General features: G+C 46.8%; 1 protein-coding gene across 1 annotated transcript in view; it reads left to right on the top strand.

Moving 5' to 3' along the window:
• Nucleotides 1–19,696, top strand: part of LOC137371994 (mast/stem cell growth factor receptor Kit-like) — a 103,715-nt gene that overhangs the window by 52,011 nt on the left and 32,008 nt on the right. The window contains exons 13-14 of the mRNA XM_068035225.1: nucleotides 25–135; nucleotides 13,630–13,783. Of these exons, the coding sequence (XP_067891326.1) occupies nucleotides 25–135; nucleotides 13,630–13,783 (265 nt within the window). The remainder of the gene's footprint in view (nucleotides 1–24; nucleotides 136–13,629; nucleotides 13,784–19,696) is intronic.

The raw sequence follows: 19,696 nt of genomic DNA, 5'->3' as shown, positions 1-19,696 counted from the left end.
ATGACAACAAATTTGTCTTTGCAGCAAGTGCTCATTCTACAGAGAAGGAAGCTCTGATGTCAGAACTGAAAGTTTTGAGTCACCTAGGGCAGCACATCAACATTGTCAACCTGCTGGGAGCATGCACCGTCGGAGGTCTGTTCATATGATTCGAATTAGCCATATTTACACCTTTTATCTGAGTGTGAAGTTACCTTTAGGGTAGTGAAATTGTCAGCTGTGGTTCAGTAGTAGCACTATCGTTTCTGAGTCAGATGGTTGTGGATTCAAGTTCCATTCCAGAGCACGTAATCCAGGCTGACATTGAAGAGCATTACTGAGGAAGTGCTGTACTGTTGGAGGTGCCATATTTCAGATGAGATGTTAAACTGAGATCCTCAGATGAAGGTAAATGATCCCATGGCACAATTCAAAGAACAGCAGAGGAGTTCCTGCCCCCAGTGTACTGGACAATATTTATCCCTCAATCAACATTACTAAACCAGACTATCTGGTCATTATCACATCATTGCTGCTGGTGGAACCTTGCTGTGCTCAAATTGGCTGCAGCGTTTCCTACATTACAACAGTGACTACGCAGCAAAAGTACTTTATTGACTGTAAAGGACTTTGTGATATTCTGAGAGTGTGAAAGGTGCTATATAAATACAAAATAAAAGCAAAATGCTGGAAATCTGAAACACAAACAAGAAATGCTGGAAATACTCAGCAGGTCTGGCAGCATCTGTGGAGAGACAAGCAGAGTTAACGTTTCAGGTCAGTGATCCTTTATCAGAACTGGCAGATATTAGAAATGTAAAGGTTTTAAGCAAGTAAAGCGGGGGTGGGGCAAGAGATAACAAAAGGGTAGGTGTTGATAGGACAAGGTCACAGAGAATAACTGACCAGAAGGTCATGGAAGCAAAAGCAAACGGTATGTTAATGGTGTGGTGAAAGAGAAAGTGTTAGTACAGAGAGGGTGTTAATAGAAAACTGTTTTTCTCTTTTTCTTTTTTCTTTTTCCTTTTTCTTATTTTTTCTATTTTTTTTCTTATGTTTTATGTGTATATTTTATTTTATTTTAGTTTGTTTCTACTGTGCCTACCCACTGTTTTTTTCATGTTTGTGCTTGGGGCCAGGCTGTTCAATTTTCTGTCCATTAACACCCTCTCTGTAAAGGCCTGCTCAGGTCGGGAAAAAGAACCCGACCTGAACACGACCGATCCACAACGGACCCGAGCCTGACCTGGCCTGAGTCCCTCCAATCTCGCCCCAAGCCCGACCCAACCCGAGCCCGACCCCACTCGGCCCAACCCGAGCTCGACCCAACCATCCCTTTACGACTGGAAAGCTCCACGAAGCTGCAGCGCATGCGTGATGACGTCATAGTGACGTCACTCACTCACTGCGCAGACTCAGTTTCATCCCGGACTCCCAGCTCAGCTAAGTTTAAAAAAAAATTTTAATACTTACCAGCAGAGCACTTACCGTGTGTGTCCGGCCCGACCTGACCCGAGCACAACCCGGACTCGGCCTGATCCAACCTGAGCCCGAAAGCCAGACCCGGAAGGGGGGCCCGACCCGACCTGAACTCGACATGTCGTCAGGTCCCATTGGATTCGGGTCCGGTTTCAGGCCTTTACCTCTCTGTACTAATGCTTTGTCTTTCAGCACACCATTAACAAAGAACAAAGAACAAAGAACAAAGAAAATTACAGCACAGGAACAGGCCCTTCGGCCCTCCAAGCCTGCGCCGATCCAGATCCTCTATCTAAACATGTCGCCTATTTTCTTAGGGTCTGTATCTCTTTGCTTCCTGCCCATTCATGTATCTGTCCAGATACATCTTAAAAGACACTATCGTGCCCGCGTCTACCACCTCCGCTGGCAACGCGTTCCAGGCACCCACCACCCTCTGCGTAAAGAACTTTCCACGCATATCCCCCCTAAACTTTTCCCCTCTCACTTTGAACTCGTGACCCCTAGTATTTGAATCCCCCACTCTGGGAAAAAGCTTCTTGCTATCCACCCTGTCTGTACCCCTCATGATTTTGTACACCTCAATCAGGTCCCCCCTCAACCTCCGTCTTTCTAATGAAAATAATCCTAATCTGCTCAACCTCTCTTCATAGCTAGCGCCCTCCATACCAGGCAACATCCTGGTGAACCTCCTCTGCACCCTCTCCAAAGCATCTACATCCTTTTGGTAATGTGGCGACCAGAACTGCACGCAGTATTCCAAATGTGGCAGAACCAAAGTCCTATACAACTGTAACATGACCTGCCAACCCTTGTACTCAATACCCCGTCCGATGAAGGAAAGCATGCCGTATGCCTTCTTGACCACTCTATTTACCTGCGTTGCCACCTTCAGGGAACAATGGACCTGAACACCCAAGTCTCTCTGCACATCAATTTTCCCCAGGACCTTTCCATTTACTGTATAATTCACTCTTGAATTGGATCTTCCAAAATGCATCACCTCGCATTTGCCCTGATTGAACTCCATCTGCCATTTTTCTGCCCAACTCTCCAATCTATTTATATTCTGCTGTATTCTCTGACAGTCCCCTTCAGTATCTGCTACTCCACCAATCTTAGTGTCGTCTGCAAACTTGCTAATCAGACCACCTATACTTTCCTCCAAATCATTTATGTATATCACAAACAACAGTGGTCCCAGCACGGATCTCTGTGGAACACCACTGGTCACACGTCTCCATTTTGAGAAACTCCCTTCTACTGCTACTCTCTGTCTCCTGTTGCCCAGCCAGTTCTTTATCCATCTAGCTAGTACACCCTGGACCCCATGCGACTTCACTTTCTCCATCAGCCTACCATGGGGAACCTTATCAAACGCCTTACTGAAGTCCATGTATATGACATCTACAGCCCTTCCCTCATCAATCAACTTTGTCACTTCCTCAAAGAATTCTATTAAGTTGGTAAGACATGACCTTCCCTGCACAAAACCATGTTACCTATCACTGATAAGCCCATTTTCTTCCAAATGGGAATAGATCCTATCCCTCAGTATCTTCTCCAGCAGCTTCCCTACCACTGACGTCAGGCTCACCGGTCTATAATTACCTGGATTATCCCTGTTACCCTTCTTAAACAAGGGGACAACATTAGCAATTCTCCAGTCCTCCGGGACCTCACCCGTGTTTAAGGATGCTGCAAAGATATCTGTTAAGGCCCCAGCTATTTCCTCTCTCGCTTCCCTCAGTAACCTGGGATAGATCCAATCCGGACCTGGGGACTTGTCCACCTTAATGCCTTTTAGAATACCCAACACTTCCTCCCTCCTTATGCCGACTTGACCTAGAGTAATCAAACATCTGTCCCTAACCTCAACATCCGTCATGTCCCTCTCCTCGGTGAATACCGATGCAAAGTACTCGTTTAGAATCTCACCCATTTTCTCTGACTCCACGCATAACTTTCCTCCTTTGTCCTTGAGTGGGCCAATCCTTTCTCTAGTTACCCTCTTGCTCCTTATATATGAATAAAAGGCTTTGGGATTTTCCTTAACCCTGTTTGCTAAAGATATTTCATGACCCCTTTTCGCCCTCTTAATTCCTCGTTTCAGATTGGTCCTACATTCCCGATATTCTTTCAAAGCTTCGTCTTTCTTCAGCCTCCTAGACCTTATGTATGCTTCCTTTTTCCTCTTAGCTAGTCTCACAATTTCACCTGTCATCCATGGTTCCCTCATCTTGCCATTTCTATCCCTCATTTTCACAGGAACATGTCTCTCCTGCACGCTAATCAACCTCTCTTTAAAAGCCTCCCACATATCAAATGTGGATTTACCTTCAAACAGCTGCTCCCAATCTACTTTCCCCAGCTCCTGCCGAATTTTGGTATAGTTGGCCTTCCCCCAATTTAGCACTCTTCCTTTGGGACCACTCTCGTCTTTGTCCATGAGTATTCTAAAACTTACGGAATTGTGATCACTATTCCCAAAGTAGTCCCCTACTGAAACTTCAACCACCTGGCCGGGCTCATTCCCCAACACCAGGTCCAGTATGGCCCCTTCCCGAGTTGGACTATTTACATACTGCTCTAGAAAACCCTCCTGGATGCTCCTTACAAATTCTGCTCCATCTGGACCTCTAACACTAAGTGAATCCCAGTCAATGTTGGGAAAATTAAAATCTCCTGTCACCACCACCCTGTTGCTCCTACATCTTTCCATAATCTGTTTACATATTTGTACCTCTATCTCACGCTCGCTGTTGGGAGGCCTGTAGTACAGCCCCAACATTGTTACCGCACCCTTCCTATTTCTGAGTTCTGCCCATATTGCCTCACTGCTCGAGTCCTCCATAGTGCCCTCCTTCAGCACAGCTGTGATATCCTCTTTGACCAGTACTGCAACTCCTCCACCCCTTTTACCTCCCTCTCTATCCCGCCGGAAGCATCGATATCCTGGGATATTTAGTTGCCAATCATGCCCTTCCCTCAACCAAGTCTCAGTAATAGCAATAACATCATACTCCCAACTACTAATCCAGGCCCTAAGTTCATCTGCCTTACCTACTACACTTCTTGCATTAAAACAAATGCACCTCAGACCACCAGTCCCTTTGCGTTCATCATCTGCTCCCTGTCTACTCTTTTCCTTAGTCACGCTGACTTCATTATCTAGTTCCTTACAGGCTTTAGTTACTACCTCCTTACTGTCCACTGACCTCCTCATTTGGTTCCCATCCCCCTGCCACATTAGTTTAAACCCTCCCCAACAGCGTTAGCAAAAGCACCCCCAAGGACATTGGTTCCAGTCAGGCCCAGGTGTAGACCATCCAATTTGTAATAGTCCCACCTCCCCCAGAACCGGTCCCAATGTCCCAAAAATATGAACCCCTCCCTCCTGCACCATCTCTCAAGCCACGCATTCATCCTGACTATTCTTTCATTTCTACTCTGACTATCACGTGGCACTGGTAGCAATCCTGAGATTACTACCTCTGAGGTCCTACTTTTTAACTTGGCTCCTAACTCCCTAAATTCTGCTTGTCGGACCTCATCCCGTTTTTTACCTATATCATTGGTGCCTATGTGCACAACGACAACTGGCTGTTCACCCTCCCCCTTCAGAATGTTCTGCAGCCGATCTGAGACATCCCTGACCTGTGCACCTGGGAGGCAACATACCATTCGGGAGTCTCGTTTTCGACCACAGAACCGCCTATCTACTCCCCTTACAATCGAATCCCCGATAACTATAGCCCTTCCACTCTTTTTCCCGCCCTTCCGAACAGCAGAGCCAGCCACGGTGCCATGAACCTGGCTACTGCTGCCTTCCCCTGGTGAGCCATCTCCCTCAACAGTATCCAAAACGGTATACCTGTTTTGGAGGGAGATGACCACAGGGGACACCTGCGCTGCCTTCCTGCTGTTTCTCTGCCTTTTGGTCACCCATTCCCTTTCACCCTCAGCAATCTTTATCTGCGGTGTGACCAATTCGCTAAACGTGCTATCCACGACCTCCTCAGCATCGTGGATGCTCCAAAGTGAGTCCATCTGCAGCTCCAGAGCCGTCATGCGGTCTAACAAGAGCTGCAGCTGGACACACTTCCAGCACGTGAAGGAGTCAGGGACATCAGCTGTGTCCCTGAGCTCCCACATTGTGCAAGAGGAGCATAACACGGGTCTGAGATCTCCTGCCATTTTCAATCTTAAGCTTAAGTTAGTCTTAACTTAGATAAACGAAAAAGGAACAAAAAGTTTTCACCAATCACAGGAAAAAAAAATAGAAAAAGCCTTACCTTATCTGCACACCACCGAGTCCTTTTTTTTTGGTTAGAGGAGGAGGGCGGGTGGGAGACACTACAGGTGTAGTGTCTCGGGTTCAGCCGCTGCCCAAATATATAGGACTTACTTACCCAGCTGCCACCTCGCTCTCCCTGTTGCCGCTGCAAAAAGAAACTGCCAAAACAACAAAGTAAGTTTATATAAGTTGTAAACTCACTTACCCAGCTGCCAGCTAGCTCTCCCTGTCGCCGCTGCAACATACCGTTTGCCTTTGCTCCATGACCTTCTGTGACCCTCTGTCCTATCAACACCTTCTCCTTTGTTATCTCTTGCTCCACCCCCTCTTTACTTTCTTAAAACCTTTTACATTTCTAATATCTGATGAAGGGTCTCTGACCTGAAACATTAACTCTGTTTCTCTCTCCACAGATGCTGCCAGACCTGCTGAGTATTTCCAGCATTTCTTGTTTATGTTCTATATAAATACAAGTTCTTTCTTTTTCTTTGATCAATATCCCTTGATACACTCGTAACAAAAATGTATTGCTCGGAGTCATGAATATTTCAATTGTTCCTACATCCATTTTTGGGGGGTGAGGGTTCCAGATTTCCATGACACTATGGGGAAAACATGCTTCCTGTTTTCACTTCGACATGGTCTATTTGCAATTCTAATCAATTGATGGTATTTTCTGTAAACCAGGAGGCGTGGAGAGAATTATTCCTGGTGTTGCTTCTTATTAGTTGATAAATCCTAAATCAAAACACCAAAATCTGTTCATATCAGTGATTAGGGATATATGCAAATTAATGAGAGAATGGATTTAAATTTTACAGGGCTGACGTTATGAACTATGCTTCTTGTTGAAAGCTTCACTCGATGCCATTGCATAACAGGAATTCACGAGAACACTCCCCCTAGTTTGTAGTAATAATGATGGATGCAATATCTTAATCCTTCATTTTGCCACAATGCGGTCTTCATTTTCCATTATATTCAGGGAGTGCACCTTTGTACATTGGGCTCTTATATCTGACCCTGAAGCTTTGTGTTATGAACCTAAACAGCCCATGAAGACAAAAGCTTGGACACCCTAGGATAGATTTGACAGATTAGCAGGGGTGGAAATGAATGGTGGCAGATTATCTGCCTGTTGTACACCCCTCCTGATTTTCCTTTCCACTGAGGTCAATGGATGAATAATGGGCAGCTGACTTGGAACACTCACTTTCCACCCCCACTGAAAATGGGAATTTAGCTCTAGGGGAGTCACTTGATAGGAAGCAGCACTGTCCAGATGTTACAAGCTATAAGAATCAGGTGACACTGAACTTGTTTGCTTACTTCAAAGAACTAAATATAACCTGAAAGAAGTTGCATGATTTAAATTATAGGATGCACTTACGCTGAGACTGTTAGCTGTAGTTGGGTTAAAACGAGGCTGAACCTGGTTGCTTCCTGCCTGAATGGAATTTTAACTTCCTGATTAAAATGGATCTGAATGTATATCTGGATAAAAGCATGGGCAGAACAGTTTCCCAATTTTGTTTTAATCTACATGATTAGAGAGCAGAAACATGGGCCTGGAGGCAAATTCTGTGTCAGGGAGCTGTTGTGAGGTCAGGAAACCTGGAAGAATGTGTCTCCTGAATGCCCTGTGAAATTTAATTGCAGGGCTCCTTTAAGTTTTTTCTGTGGGCTTCCCACCCACTGGCAGCCTGACTGACAGGCTGGAGGCCTTTCAGATAGGAAGCCTGCTTCATAAGGTCAAAGCCAATGAGAGCAGGTAGGTTTATTGGGAAAGTGAGAAAGTTTGCTGGTGGGAAGCTCCAGATCATAGGTGGGTTCAAGATCACAAGGGGTCCAGATCATGAGGGGTTTCAAATCGCTGGTGTGGGGTATACGGATATTATGGTGGTGCGGGGGGGGGGGGGGGGGTGCATCTGGTGGTGGTCAGAGAGGGGAGCAGATGGTGGTCGGGGATCCAATGGTGGCCAGGGATGGGAGGATGGGAGTCCAACGGTGATTGGAAAGGTCCAACGATAGTCGGGGGGTGGGGTGCAACGGTGGTCACAGGGCAGATGGTGGCTGGTGGAGCAGATGGGTGGTCGGGGGTGTCCGATGGTGGCCAGCGGTGGGTGGTTGGGAGTCCAATGGTGATTGGGAAGGTCCGATGATAGTCGGGGGGGGGGTGGAGGGGGGTGTGGTTCCAATGTTGGTCACAGAGCAGATGGTGGTCGGGGGTGTCCGATGGTGGCCTAGGGAGGATCCCAATGGTGGTTGGGATCCAATAGTAGTGGGGAGCAGATGATGCTCTGATGGGGGGATCTGATGATGGTCAGGGGGGTGGGGGAGGGGGGAGGGGATTCAATGGTGGCCTGATGGGGGAGCAGACAGATCATAGGGGATGGGGTTGCTGGTTCGGCCTGGAGGAAATACTTCTGCTCCTTCTAGGCTGCAGGCAGTGATGCAGAGACACTTACCTCATGGATTCAGTCCTCCTTGCCTCCTTTCAGCTGCTGAGTTTCCGAGGCCTGGGAAACTCAGCTGCCTGTGGCTAAAAATAGAATGAGTGCTAAAATTGAAGTTAGGCAGCCTCATTATAGTATTTAAATGACCATGAACTGGTCACCTGCCCACTCATCCTGCCTCCATTAAAACCAGGAGTGGGTGGGTTCAGCTCCTATTCCAGACGGTTTGCAATAGAACTTCTGGAACGACCCCATTTTTTGCAGTTAAGATTCAGCTCAAGCTCTGTTAAATATTTCAATTAAAATCCCTCCTGAAGTGTCCACAGAGTCCAACAGAGACTTCCAGGCAGTTTCATTCCACTTTGCTCCAGAGTCAGGTTGGTCACTGACTGTGGATTTATACAACAGGCATAGTGTCAGTTTGAGGCAGAAATGCAAATTAACCCACATTCTTGGCTGCTAAGGTTTAGTTCTGACCTATTTACACCATCTAAAACTTTTCATCTTGAAGATTTATTCAGAAGATCTATAGAGACAAATGTGCCTAACTATTCCAGAAGGCCTGAGGGGGAAATTTGTTTGCAGCACCAGATAGACGACATTGATTCCCTGGAGGCAAGCAGTGCCATTGGCTGTTACCTGCATGGCCCATGTGGCTTTCTTCAATGATATCAATGAAGAAACGTGCAAGTAAATTGAACCCTGCTCTTTAGTTTTTGGCCTCAAAGCAGGATAGAACAAGGTGTTCCTAATGATGGCAATGGGTATGAATAGATATTGTTTTCCCTGGATAACAGTACCCATTGATGTCTCAGAGGTATTACTACTGTAACCACTGCTTCTTCTTTTTATCTTCAACAAGTCTTTAATGAGCAAACTGTGCTGCCCCAATTTTGGTTTGGCAGGGATCCTAGATTATCTGGTTAACATTTGGTGGTTTGCTGGATGTCAAATTCAAAACCTTGTAATGAAGGTCTGTAGTAGATAATAAACATCAAATCAGTCTGTAGTTTGAAATATATGATTCAACTTTTACCATTTTGGGTTTATGCGTGTGCGTTCTTCACCCTGCCACGGCCAATCTGTCCCTGGATTAGCATTGAAGACCAGTAAGGAAAATAAGTATGTCTGCTGGAGCAGGATGGGGTGGAGCAAGTGCAACAAATTCTCCAAATGTGACATTGAACTATAGTATTCGATATTCCCTGGAAGAAGCAGCCGATCACGCGATTGTCTAGATTGACTCCCTTGCTTATATTTTATTACTGTCAGAGCATGGTACCTATAGTATCTACCCAAGAAAGACCATTTAACGTTGAAGAAGGGGAGTGACTTTTCTGTGGTGGACCTTCTACAGGAATTCTCCCAATCTCCTACCACAGTTTCAATTGAAGATTTATCACAAACTGCTGGAGAAAAAGCATAAATAACTAAAAACTATTTACATTGTTTCTTCAAAATTTTCACCAAAGTTATGGTAGTAAATTGGGAGAATGCAACAGAAATTGTCCTTCATTGTGTTCATACTGTATCCTTTACACAATTCTTTGACTTTCAGTATGCATTTTAATTAAATAGTATTGTCAAAGCTTTAAAATCTATTTCTAAAAGAGAACTGCTGTGGGCTGACCAGTGTACCGAGAATTTATGTTGGTACATGCTGCACCATTTGTCTGTATTCCTGGAGATTTATGAAATTTACCACCTGCTATGGGAGCTTCAAGGTATTTTGAAATGTGACCCCAGCACATAGAAATAGAAACCCACAAGTAAAGCCTGGCTCGGGTATAAAATTAAAACCCGACCCGACAACAGCCAACGCGAACCCGACCCGGGCCAGAGTCCTTTAATTTCTTCTCATGCCCGACCCGACCCTACCCTAAAATATCAAACATATTATTGAAATATAAAAATCGTAGATTAAAAAGAAAACAATACAAAACAGAGCAGTACAGTCCAGCCCGACCGGAGTCCAAATGCTGGACACAGAATATAGACCCGACCCGATCCCAACACATGTCGTCGGGTTTGGTTGTGTTTGCGTCGGATAGCCAGGTTTTACCCACAAGCTGTGTGTGCCTCTTCCCCCCATTCATATATTTTTTTTAAGAGATACAGCACTGAAACAGGCCCTTCGGCCCACTGAGTCTGTGCTGACCATTGACCACCCATTTATACTAATCCTATATTCCTACCACATCCTCACCTGTCCCTATATTCCCCTACCACCTACCTATACTAGGGGCAATTTATAATGGCCAATTTTCCTATCAACCTGCAAGTCTTTTGGCTGTGGGAGGAAACCTGAGCACCCGGAGGAAACCCATTCAGACACAGGGAGAACTTGCAAACTCCGCACAGGCAGTGCCCAGAATTGAACCCGGGTTGCTGGAGCTGTGAGGCTGCGGTGCTAACCACTGCGCCACTGTGCCGCCCTGTTGTGTCAGTGCTTCAGAAAGAGACCTCCTCAATTAAACTGGAGAACAATAACTACTTGTGTGACCCGACAAAATCTGGTATTCGGATTTGGTCAGGATTCTGGAGGTCACCAGCCTTTTATGGGAGACCCACACATTTATTGTCAATAGCATTCCTTTTGTGTTAAACCACATGAGAAAATTAAGCACCAAACTAGGAAACTAATATTCTATTTAGACAGAGTATAATTTGGTCATCAGTCTTAATTGAAAACAATCGAAAAGGGCACGAATCATTTTTGACTATGAACTCCATGATTTTAGAGAAGTCAACTGCTCCGAAACTTTTGAGGTGGTTTTGGACCACTGATCTTCCTTGGTTGACCTCAAATCAGCCAACTTGCTATTTCCACAAACAATGCTGGCCAGCTTTCCCATTTGCTTTCCCATTGACAATCTAGTGGTGCGAGACCCCTTGAGGATGAGCGACCATAATATAATAGAACTCTTCATCAGGATGGAGAGTGATGTAGTTGGTTCTGAGACTAGGGTCCTGAATCTTAGTAAAGGGAACACGAAGGTATGAGGCGCGAGTTGGCCATGACGGATTGGGAAACGTTACTGAAAGGGATGATGGTGGATAGGCAATGGCAAACATTTAAAGAGCACATGGATGAACTGCAACAATTGTTTATCCCTGTCTGGTGCAAAAGTAAAACGGGGAAGGTAGCCAAACCATGGCTTACAAGGGAAATTAGAGATAGCATTAGATCCAAGGAAGAGGCATATAAATCTGCCAGAAAAAAACAACAAACCTGAGGATTGGAAGCAGTTTAGAATTCAGCAAAAGAGGATCAAGAAAATAGAGTACGAGAGCAAGCTTGCGGGGAACATAAAAACTGACTGTAAAAGTTTCTATAGGTATGTGAAGAGAAAAAGATTGGTGAAGACAAATGTAGGTCCCTTACAGTCAGAAACAGGGGAATTTATTATGGGGAACAAAGAAATGGCTGACCAACTAAATGGTTCTGTCTTCACAAAGGAGGACACAAATATCATACCAGAAATGTTGGGGAACATAGGGCTTAGTGAGAGAGAGGAACTGAAGGAAATCAGTATTAGTAGAGAAATGGTGTTGCGGAAATTGATGAGATTGAAGGCCGATAAATCCCCAGGGCCTCTTGGTATGCATCCCAGAGTACGGAAGGAAGTGGCCCTAGAAATAGTGGATGCATTGGTGGTCATCTTCCAAGATTCTATAGACGCTGGAACAGTTCCTACAGATTGGAGGGTAGCTAATGTAACCTCACTATTTCAAAAGGGGGGTAGAGGGAAAGCAGGGACTTACAGACCAGTCAGCCTGACGTCGGTAGTGGGGAAAATTCTAGAGTTCATTATCAAAGATTTTATAGCAGGGCACTTAGATAACAGTGGTAGAATCGGGCATAGTCAGCATGGATTTACGAAAGGGAAATCATGCTTGACAAATCTACTAGAATTCCTCGAGGATGTAACCAGTAGAGTTGATGCGGGGGGGCCAGTGGATGTGGTTTATTTGGACTTTCAGAAGGCTTTCGACAAAGTCCCACATAAGAGATTAGCATGTAAAGTTAAAGCACATGGGATTGGGGGTAGTGTATTGCGATGGATAGAAAATTGGTTGGCAGACAGGAAACAAAGAGTAGGGATAAATGGGTCTTTTTCCGAATGACTAGTGGGGTACTGCAGGGATCGGTGCTAGGACCCCAGCTATTCACAATATATATTCACGATTTAGATGAGGGAACTAAATGTAATATCTCCAAATTTGCAGATGACACAAAACTGGGTGGGAGGGTGAGTTGTGAGGAGGATACAGAGAGGCTTCAGGGTGATTTGGACAGGTTGAGTGAGTGGGCTAATGCATGGCAGATGCAGTATAATGTGGATAAATGTGAGGTTATTCACTTTGGTAGCAAAAACAGGAAGGCAGATTATTATCTGAACAGATATAAACTGAGAGAGGGGAATATGCAGCGAGACCTGGGTGTTCTCGTGCACCAGTCGCTGAAGGTAAGCACGCAGGTTCAACAGGTGGTAACAAAGGCAAATGGTATGTTGGCCTTCATAGCAATAGGATTCGAGTACAGGAGCAGGAATGTCTTGCTGCAATTATACAGGGCCTTGGTGAGGCCACACCTGGAATATTGTGTGCAATTGTGGTCTCCTTATCTGAGGAAGGATGTTCTTCCTATAGAGGGAGTGCAGCAAAGGTTTACCAGACTGATTCCTGAGATGGCGGGACTGACGTATGAGGAGAGATTGAGTCTGTTAGGATTATATTCGCTGGAGTTCAGAAGAGTGAGGGGGATCTCACAGAAACCTATAAAATTCTAACAGGACTTGACAGGGTAGATGCAGGAAGGATGTTCCCGATGGTGGGGAAGTCCAGAACCAGGGGTCATAGTCTAAGGATACGGGGTAAACCTTTCAGGACTGAGATGAGGAGAAGTTTCTTCACCCAGAGAGTGGTGAGCCTGTGGATTTCACTACCACAGAAAGCAGTTGAGGCCAAAACATTGTATGTTTTCAAGAAGGAGTTAGATATAGCTCTTGGGTCTAAAGGGACCAAAGGGTATGGGGAGAAAACGGGAACAGGTTACTGAGTTGGATGATCAGCCATGATCATAATGAATGGTGGAGCAGGCTCGAAGGGCCAAATGGCCTACTCCTGCTCCTATTTTCTTTGTTTCTATGCTCCTATTAATTTATGCCTGCCATATTTGCATATGTCTGCAAAATGGATTTTTCACATCTATGTGCATTATTGTACACCTGCTCCCCCACTAACTATTCTGCTGACTAAATTTATAACATCTACGTTTAACAGGAAGTGGCATATTGCTGATTTTGAGTAATGAGAACACAACAATAAATGGGAGTTAGACAAATTCTGAGGGCTTCAGTAGACTCTGAAAAAAATCTTCTGTGAATTTTAAATAGATTTACTATCTTGTTCCAGGCCCAGTTCTGGTAATCACTGAATACTGCTGTTTTGGTGACCTTCTGAACTTCCTGAGGAGGAAACGAGATTCATTTGTTTGGCCAGAAAATAGAGAACAGGATCTGGAGAAGACACAATATAAGAACATTCCAAATCTGAGAGGTCCTGAGAGGTAAAAATCTGACACTATAAACTTCTCTTTGCAGTTATTGGAAGTGCACATTTTATTGTTGCTATCTGTCATAATATTCAACTGATGTTCAAAAGAATCCTATATGTAAACCCTTATGATAATGACTGAAATTTTATGGCTCCCCAATGAGCAGGCTGGTGACGGGGGGAGGGGGGTGGGGGGGGGCCTGTAAAATTGAGTGGGAGACGGTTGGGGCGGGGGTGGAGGGGGGGCGGCCATTCCAGATGCTTTCCCACCCCTGCTGCAATTTTACACGGGGAGGTGGCGGCAAGAAAACGGGTCCATTCCCCCCAGGCCAATCAAGGCCCTTAAGTGCCCAATTAACTGCCACTTAAGGACCTCCTCCCTCTGCCGCTGGTATTTTACCCATGGCAGCAGGGCAGCAAAGGCCCTAAGAATGCTGCCAGGTAAAACCTGGCGGCCCTCTTGCGGGCTGGGGAGGGGTGCCCTCATGATTGGGCACCCTCTGCCCCATGGAGGGCCCCCCCCCCATGGCCCAACAGCCCCCTCTGGACAACACTCCCATCCCAACCACCCCTTTTTTCCTCACCGGGGCCCAACCGATTGTCCCCAACGAGGCCCCAAAAACTTACCTTAGTTCCGGGGTTGGCCTTCTTCTTGCTTCCGATGGCTGAGTGTAGTGCCAACAATGTTCACCACACCTGGTGGCGCTGCTGGAACTAAGAGCTGCCAGCTCTCTGATTGGCCGGCAGCTCCATTAGGCGGGACTTCCTGCCTCAAAGAGGTGGAAGTCCTGCCCAAGGCCAATTAAGGGCCTGGGGAGTGAAAAATCCCAGCGTGGCTCCCCAGGCCTGGCAGACGTGGGTTCACCCCTGTCTTTTCGGCCGGTGGGCAGGGCCTCCCATCTAACCTAAAATGTTTGTTAATTTTTGAGATTGTCACAGAGAAGTATTAAAATTTGAAAAACCTCCACTCTCACTGGGTGGGATTTTTATTTGAATGAGAAGGCGAGATCAGCAGCAGACAGTGGCTTAAACATGCCCCTCAGTTTGGCGTGCTGGTTTCCTGATGTATAACCGGCACACTCTGAGATGAAAAGGACACAATGGGAGCCAGAAGAGGCAACCCACCCGAACTGCATAAAATAGGCAGGTAAGTCTCTTAACAAGCTTGTTGTCAGCTCGTTAACGGTCAGTTTTGAATTTTCTTTTTAAGGTGCAGGACCCACACAGGGCCCCAATCACGACAGGGGGAAGTAGGTTGTGACACAGCGGGGAGCAAATTAGAATGGCGGGACAGAAGCAAGAGGCACCATTGAAGAGGGAAGGCTCAGAGAAGGCCCTCATTCATAGGCAACCAGATGGGCTCAGTGAGAAAAATTAGCTTTCATATCTTTGCACTCTTGACCAGGGCATTGTGCGGGTGGGTGGCTTTGGAGAGAAGTCAGTGGAGGGCCCGACGGGTCCTTCTGCTTACGGGTCTCAGGGGTTCATGGTGGGGGGGGGGGGTTCATGAAGACTCCACATTCCAATGGAAAGGAAGGACATAAGAGGAAATGAGATCAAGCTGTTCCAAGCTTGGTCCAACCAGTGATGAGGAGCAGCATCTGCAGGAGCAGAGGCAAATACCTGGGCAACAGTGTCGCAGGATTGACGAATGAGGAGCAGGAAGGCAATGGAGGTGACACCCTCAGCATAAGGTCTACTTCCAAAGGAGAAGCTGCCTGGTGGAGTCTCAGTGCTGCATAACGCAGTGCCTGTCCAGGCAGATGGTTGCTGGCCTGAGTGCCTTCGTTGAGGGTCATCTGAGGGTTCACAGGAACCATCGATGTGGCCTTCCTGTGGCGCTATGGCAGACCCTCATTTCTCCTTCCCCAGCATCCCTGTGGCATGACACTCTGGCCACATTGAGGGCCAGCTCCTCATAGTGTGTCAGTTCAGCAAGCTGTAGGACCCCACCGCCCAGTTGGGCCCTCTTGGTCTCTCTGGCTTTCAACTTCCGTTTTGCCTGCAAGGTGAAGAAAGATGCAGTTAGGACAATGCCTTTCACACTCACCACTCGCAGCTTTTCATTTGCATATTCTGCTGCAGTCTGCGCTCCAACCTCCTGTCTGACAGCATTAAGGTTCTGAGCTATGCTTATGGGTCATCAAGGCTGTTAAGCACACATCTCTCCCATGGTCAGGAGAACTCTATGCACCTTCAGGATGCCCCTCTCTTTTGCACTTTGGTGACCGGGATGCATGTCGTCTGGGTCCATTTATGGACTCACATTTCCAGACCTAGGAAGGTAATTGAAACATTTCCGGTACTGCACCCAGTTCCACCTCACCACTCCTCTGCTGCTGACCTCATGAGCTATCTCCAGCTATGCCCTCTTGGTGAGTTTGCAGGCTTTCTGTTGCCACTGGCAGTAAACGGCATGTTTCAGTCACCACCCCAGCAGCATCACAAGTGAGGCATCAGAATAACAGGGGGCTGCACTGGCTCAGGGGTCCTCCCTGCACCCTGCGCTCTGCTCTGCCCCTCCTTCCATCCTTTGGCCAAACAGCAATCTCAGAAATGGCTGCCATTAAATTGGGCCTGTTGCTGCCTTTGCCCTTCTCCTTCCTGCATCTGCCACTGCTAAATGGGCGGCAAACGCGACTCTGGGTCAATTAACTGTTTTCCATATTAATATTGTAACACGTGTGCATTGCTGCAGCAGTGCAAGGTGGCGACCCGAAATTGACTGTGACATCGGGGTTCCAACCCCAGAATGGAAGTTCTGCCCTACATCTTCATAACAACTGTGTTCCATTTTGATTCACTGTTTTTACTTCAAACTTTAATGTTGAGGTTAATGGCTGGTTATAATGTGAGTCTCAGCAGCTGACAACAACAATATGCTTGTTTTAGGTAGCAGCCAGGGATGCCTGAAAAATGACCCATTGATCTGAAACATTGGACTGAATTTTCCTCATGAAGGTGGGAAACAGGAGTTGGGACTGTTTTTGGGTCCTGATCCTACCTCTGGTGGGAAACAGATTAAAGTGTGTGAGCCTTCAATTGGCATGGAGACATGTTCCCAGTCTAATTCAGGGCAATAGGCAGACTCTCGAAGCTGGAGGGCCAATCAGAGGCCTTCCAGATTCAGAGGAGCACCAGGCTGCTGTAAGTGACTGGGAGGGCGCCTCAACAAGAAGCTGCCCTCTCAGTCACTTTTTAAAAACATTAAATAAAAAACCAGGAAAAGCAGCTAGTCCACCACTGGTGGGTGTGGGGGATGGTGCACAAAACCCTGCTAAAGGGAAGCCTTTTGCTGCAACCCCACCCAGACAGGCAGGGAGTGAACGTAGGCCTGCCTGGGACACTGGCAATCCAGCCTGCAGCTGGGTGCCTGCCTCCAGGCTGTTGATCAGCACCCCCCGTCATGTCGTGTCTCAATAGGTTCAATAGAGTGGTCAAGAAGGCATAAGGCATGCTTTCCTTCATCGGACGGGGTATTGAGTACAAGAGTTGGCAGGTCATGTTACAGTTGTATAGGACTTTGGTTCGGCCACATTTGGAATACTGCGTGCAGTTCTGGTCACCACATTACCAAAAGGATGTAGATGCTTTGGAGAGGGTGCAGAGGAGGTTCACCAGGATGTTGCCTGGTATGGAGGGCGCTAGCTATGAAGAGAGGTTGAGTAGATTAGGATTATTTTCATTAGAAAGACGGAGGTTGAGGGGGGACCTGATTGAGGTGTACAAAATCATGAGAGGTATAGACAGGTTGGATAGCAAGAAGCTTTTTCCCCAGAGTGGGGGATTCAATTACTAGGGGTCACAAGTTCAAAGTGAGAGGGGAAAAGTTTAGGGGGGATATGCGTGGAAAGTTCTTTACACAGAGGGTGGTGGGTGCCTGGAACGCGTTGCCAGCGGAGGTGGTAGATGCGGGCACGATAGCGTCTTTTAAGATGTATCTAGACAGATACGTGAATGGGCAGGAAGTAAAGAGATACAGACCCTTAGAAAATAGGCGACAGGTTTAGATAGAGGATTTGGATCGGCGTAGGCTTGGAGGGCCGAAGGGCCTGTTCCTGTGTTGTAATTTTCTTTGTTCTTTGTTCTTTGTTGTTTGTCTCCTTAATCCCTGGTTAACAAGGCTGTTAAGGAGCCTAATTGCCTCCCTGCCTCGTGGGGGTGGTTGGCCTTCCTGGGCCCTGACCACCCCCCCATAGGCCAAAATGGTCAACGTTGGACTGGGGTCGGGAAGGCTGCACGCAGGCTGGCCTCGTAATTTTCTGGCCCCATCCATCTCCATTTCCAACATTGGCGGGGCACAAAGATTCAGCCATTAACTCCATTTCTCTCTCCACGTATACTGCCTGACCACCTGAGTGCTTTCCAGCATTTACTTTTTTAAATTCTAATTTTGGGATGGATGTATTTCAGGCATTCGTGGGGTCCAGGATGTTGGTCATTAAATTTGGGCCTCATTGCATGTGCATTCTACCTCCATGAACAGTTTGAAACAAAGACTTAAATCAGTGTTCATTAGAAAGAATTGCTCTAATAACAGGGTAAAAGTATTCACACTGAAAGCTGTTATTGTTTAGAAACTTCTGCCTCACTAATGTAGTGAGAGACCTTTATCATAAACTATTTATTGTGGATAACCATTATGTGGTACACCGATTGACCCCACTGAAAAGCAATAATTTTGTGTATAGCCTGCTATCATCTGATTTCATCATGTTTAAAATCGAATCACCCAGATTTTATGGTGCACTGTATCAGTTGTGTCAGAGTTATTTGATAACTATTCACAAAAGCTATAACTTTGTTCAGGGCAACTTGAAATAAAAATAAAACGAGATAACATGAATTCGTCAAAATGTCTTGTGGTTGCCTCTTGTAACAGCACTCGTAGAAACAACAGTTCGTATAATTCAGGCTTCAAATGGTGATCAATGTCAAGCTGACTTGCTTTCCACTGAATCAGTCACTCGTCATTGCAAGACCTAAGCATGCAAATTTCAAAATTAGGTGCTTACTCAAGATTAGTTGATATATGGTTCAAGATGGCTCCTGGGCTGGAAGCTCCCTAGGAAGCTCCCTTGCTGTTCAACTCTATCCATGGCCATCTGCTCCCATCCCTAACGTTTTCTCCCCCAATCTGCCCTCTTAAACTGTTTAAATTCCCCTGGCTCTTTAAATCAGTTCATTTTAGCCCTATCTAAAAGTTAACAGTTAGTTTAGTGTATGTTACCTGGGCCCACTGCCCTCCCCCAGCCACACCTGCTCTTTGTTTTCTCAATGAAATTGATCCGGATGAAACTGACGAGCACAGCTGCCGATACTTCAATCTCCGATCCTGCTGTCTTCACAGTCCAGAGTGTCTGCAGCCACGGCATGCGGTAAGTCCATTGAGGTGAAGAAGGAGCTGCGGGACCCGAGAGAAGTCCTGTGAAAAGGTGCCCCGAACACCCAAAACATCCACGAATGGCCCCCCCGGCCGCAACTTCAAAGCGCCCGCGGGAGATGGCTCGGAGAGCATCTGCAGCGCACTGTCGGCAATGCTGCATGCCTTTATTTAAACCACTGCAGAAAAAAAAAACCCTTAGCAAACGTAATCACCTCTAAGTCTGCCAAATGATGCTTCGCCTCCCGAAGGACGTGGATGAGCTTTCCGGACGTCGATGGTGGGCACTGAGGAAATGGCTTATTACCTGCACCAGATTCCACCCCCCTCCCCCCCCTTTACCCCCCTTCCACCCCCCCCCCACCCCCGTCCCCTTCCCTGCTCCACCCTCTCAGCTCACCCCCTCACAACCCCGTCCCAGCCCGCCCCCCCCTCGCACCATCTTCACCCCGCACCCCCTTCCCCTGCACCCCCCCCCACCCCCTCCCTCTACCCCTCCCCCTTGCATCCCCTCCTCCCACCGGCACCATCCTACACCTGTGT

The sequence above is a fragment of the Heterodontus francisci genome, chromosome 1 (assembly GCF_036365525.1).
Source record: "Heterodontus francisci isolate sHetFra1 chromosome 1, sHetFra1.hap1, whole genome shotgun sequence".
NCBI classification, from domain to species: domain Eukaryota; kingdom Metazoa; phylum Chordata; class Chondrichthyes; order Heterodontiformes; family Heterodontidae; genus Heterodontus; species Heterodontus francisci.
This window is presented reverse-complemented; position numbering and strand designations above follow the sequence as displayed.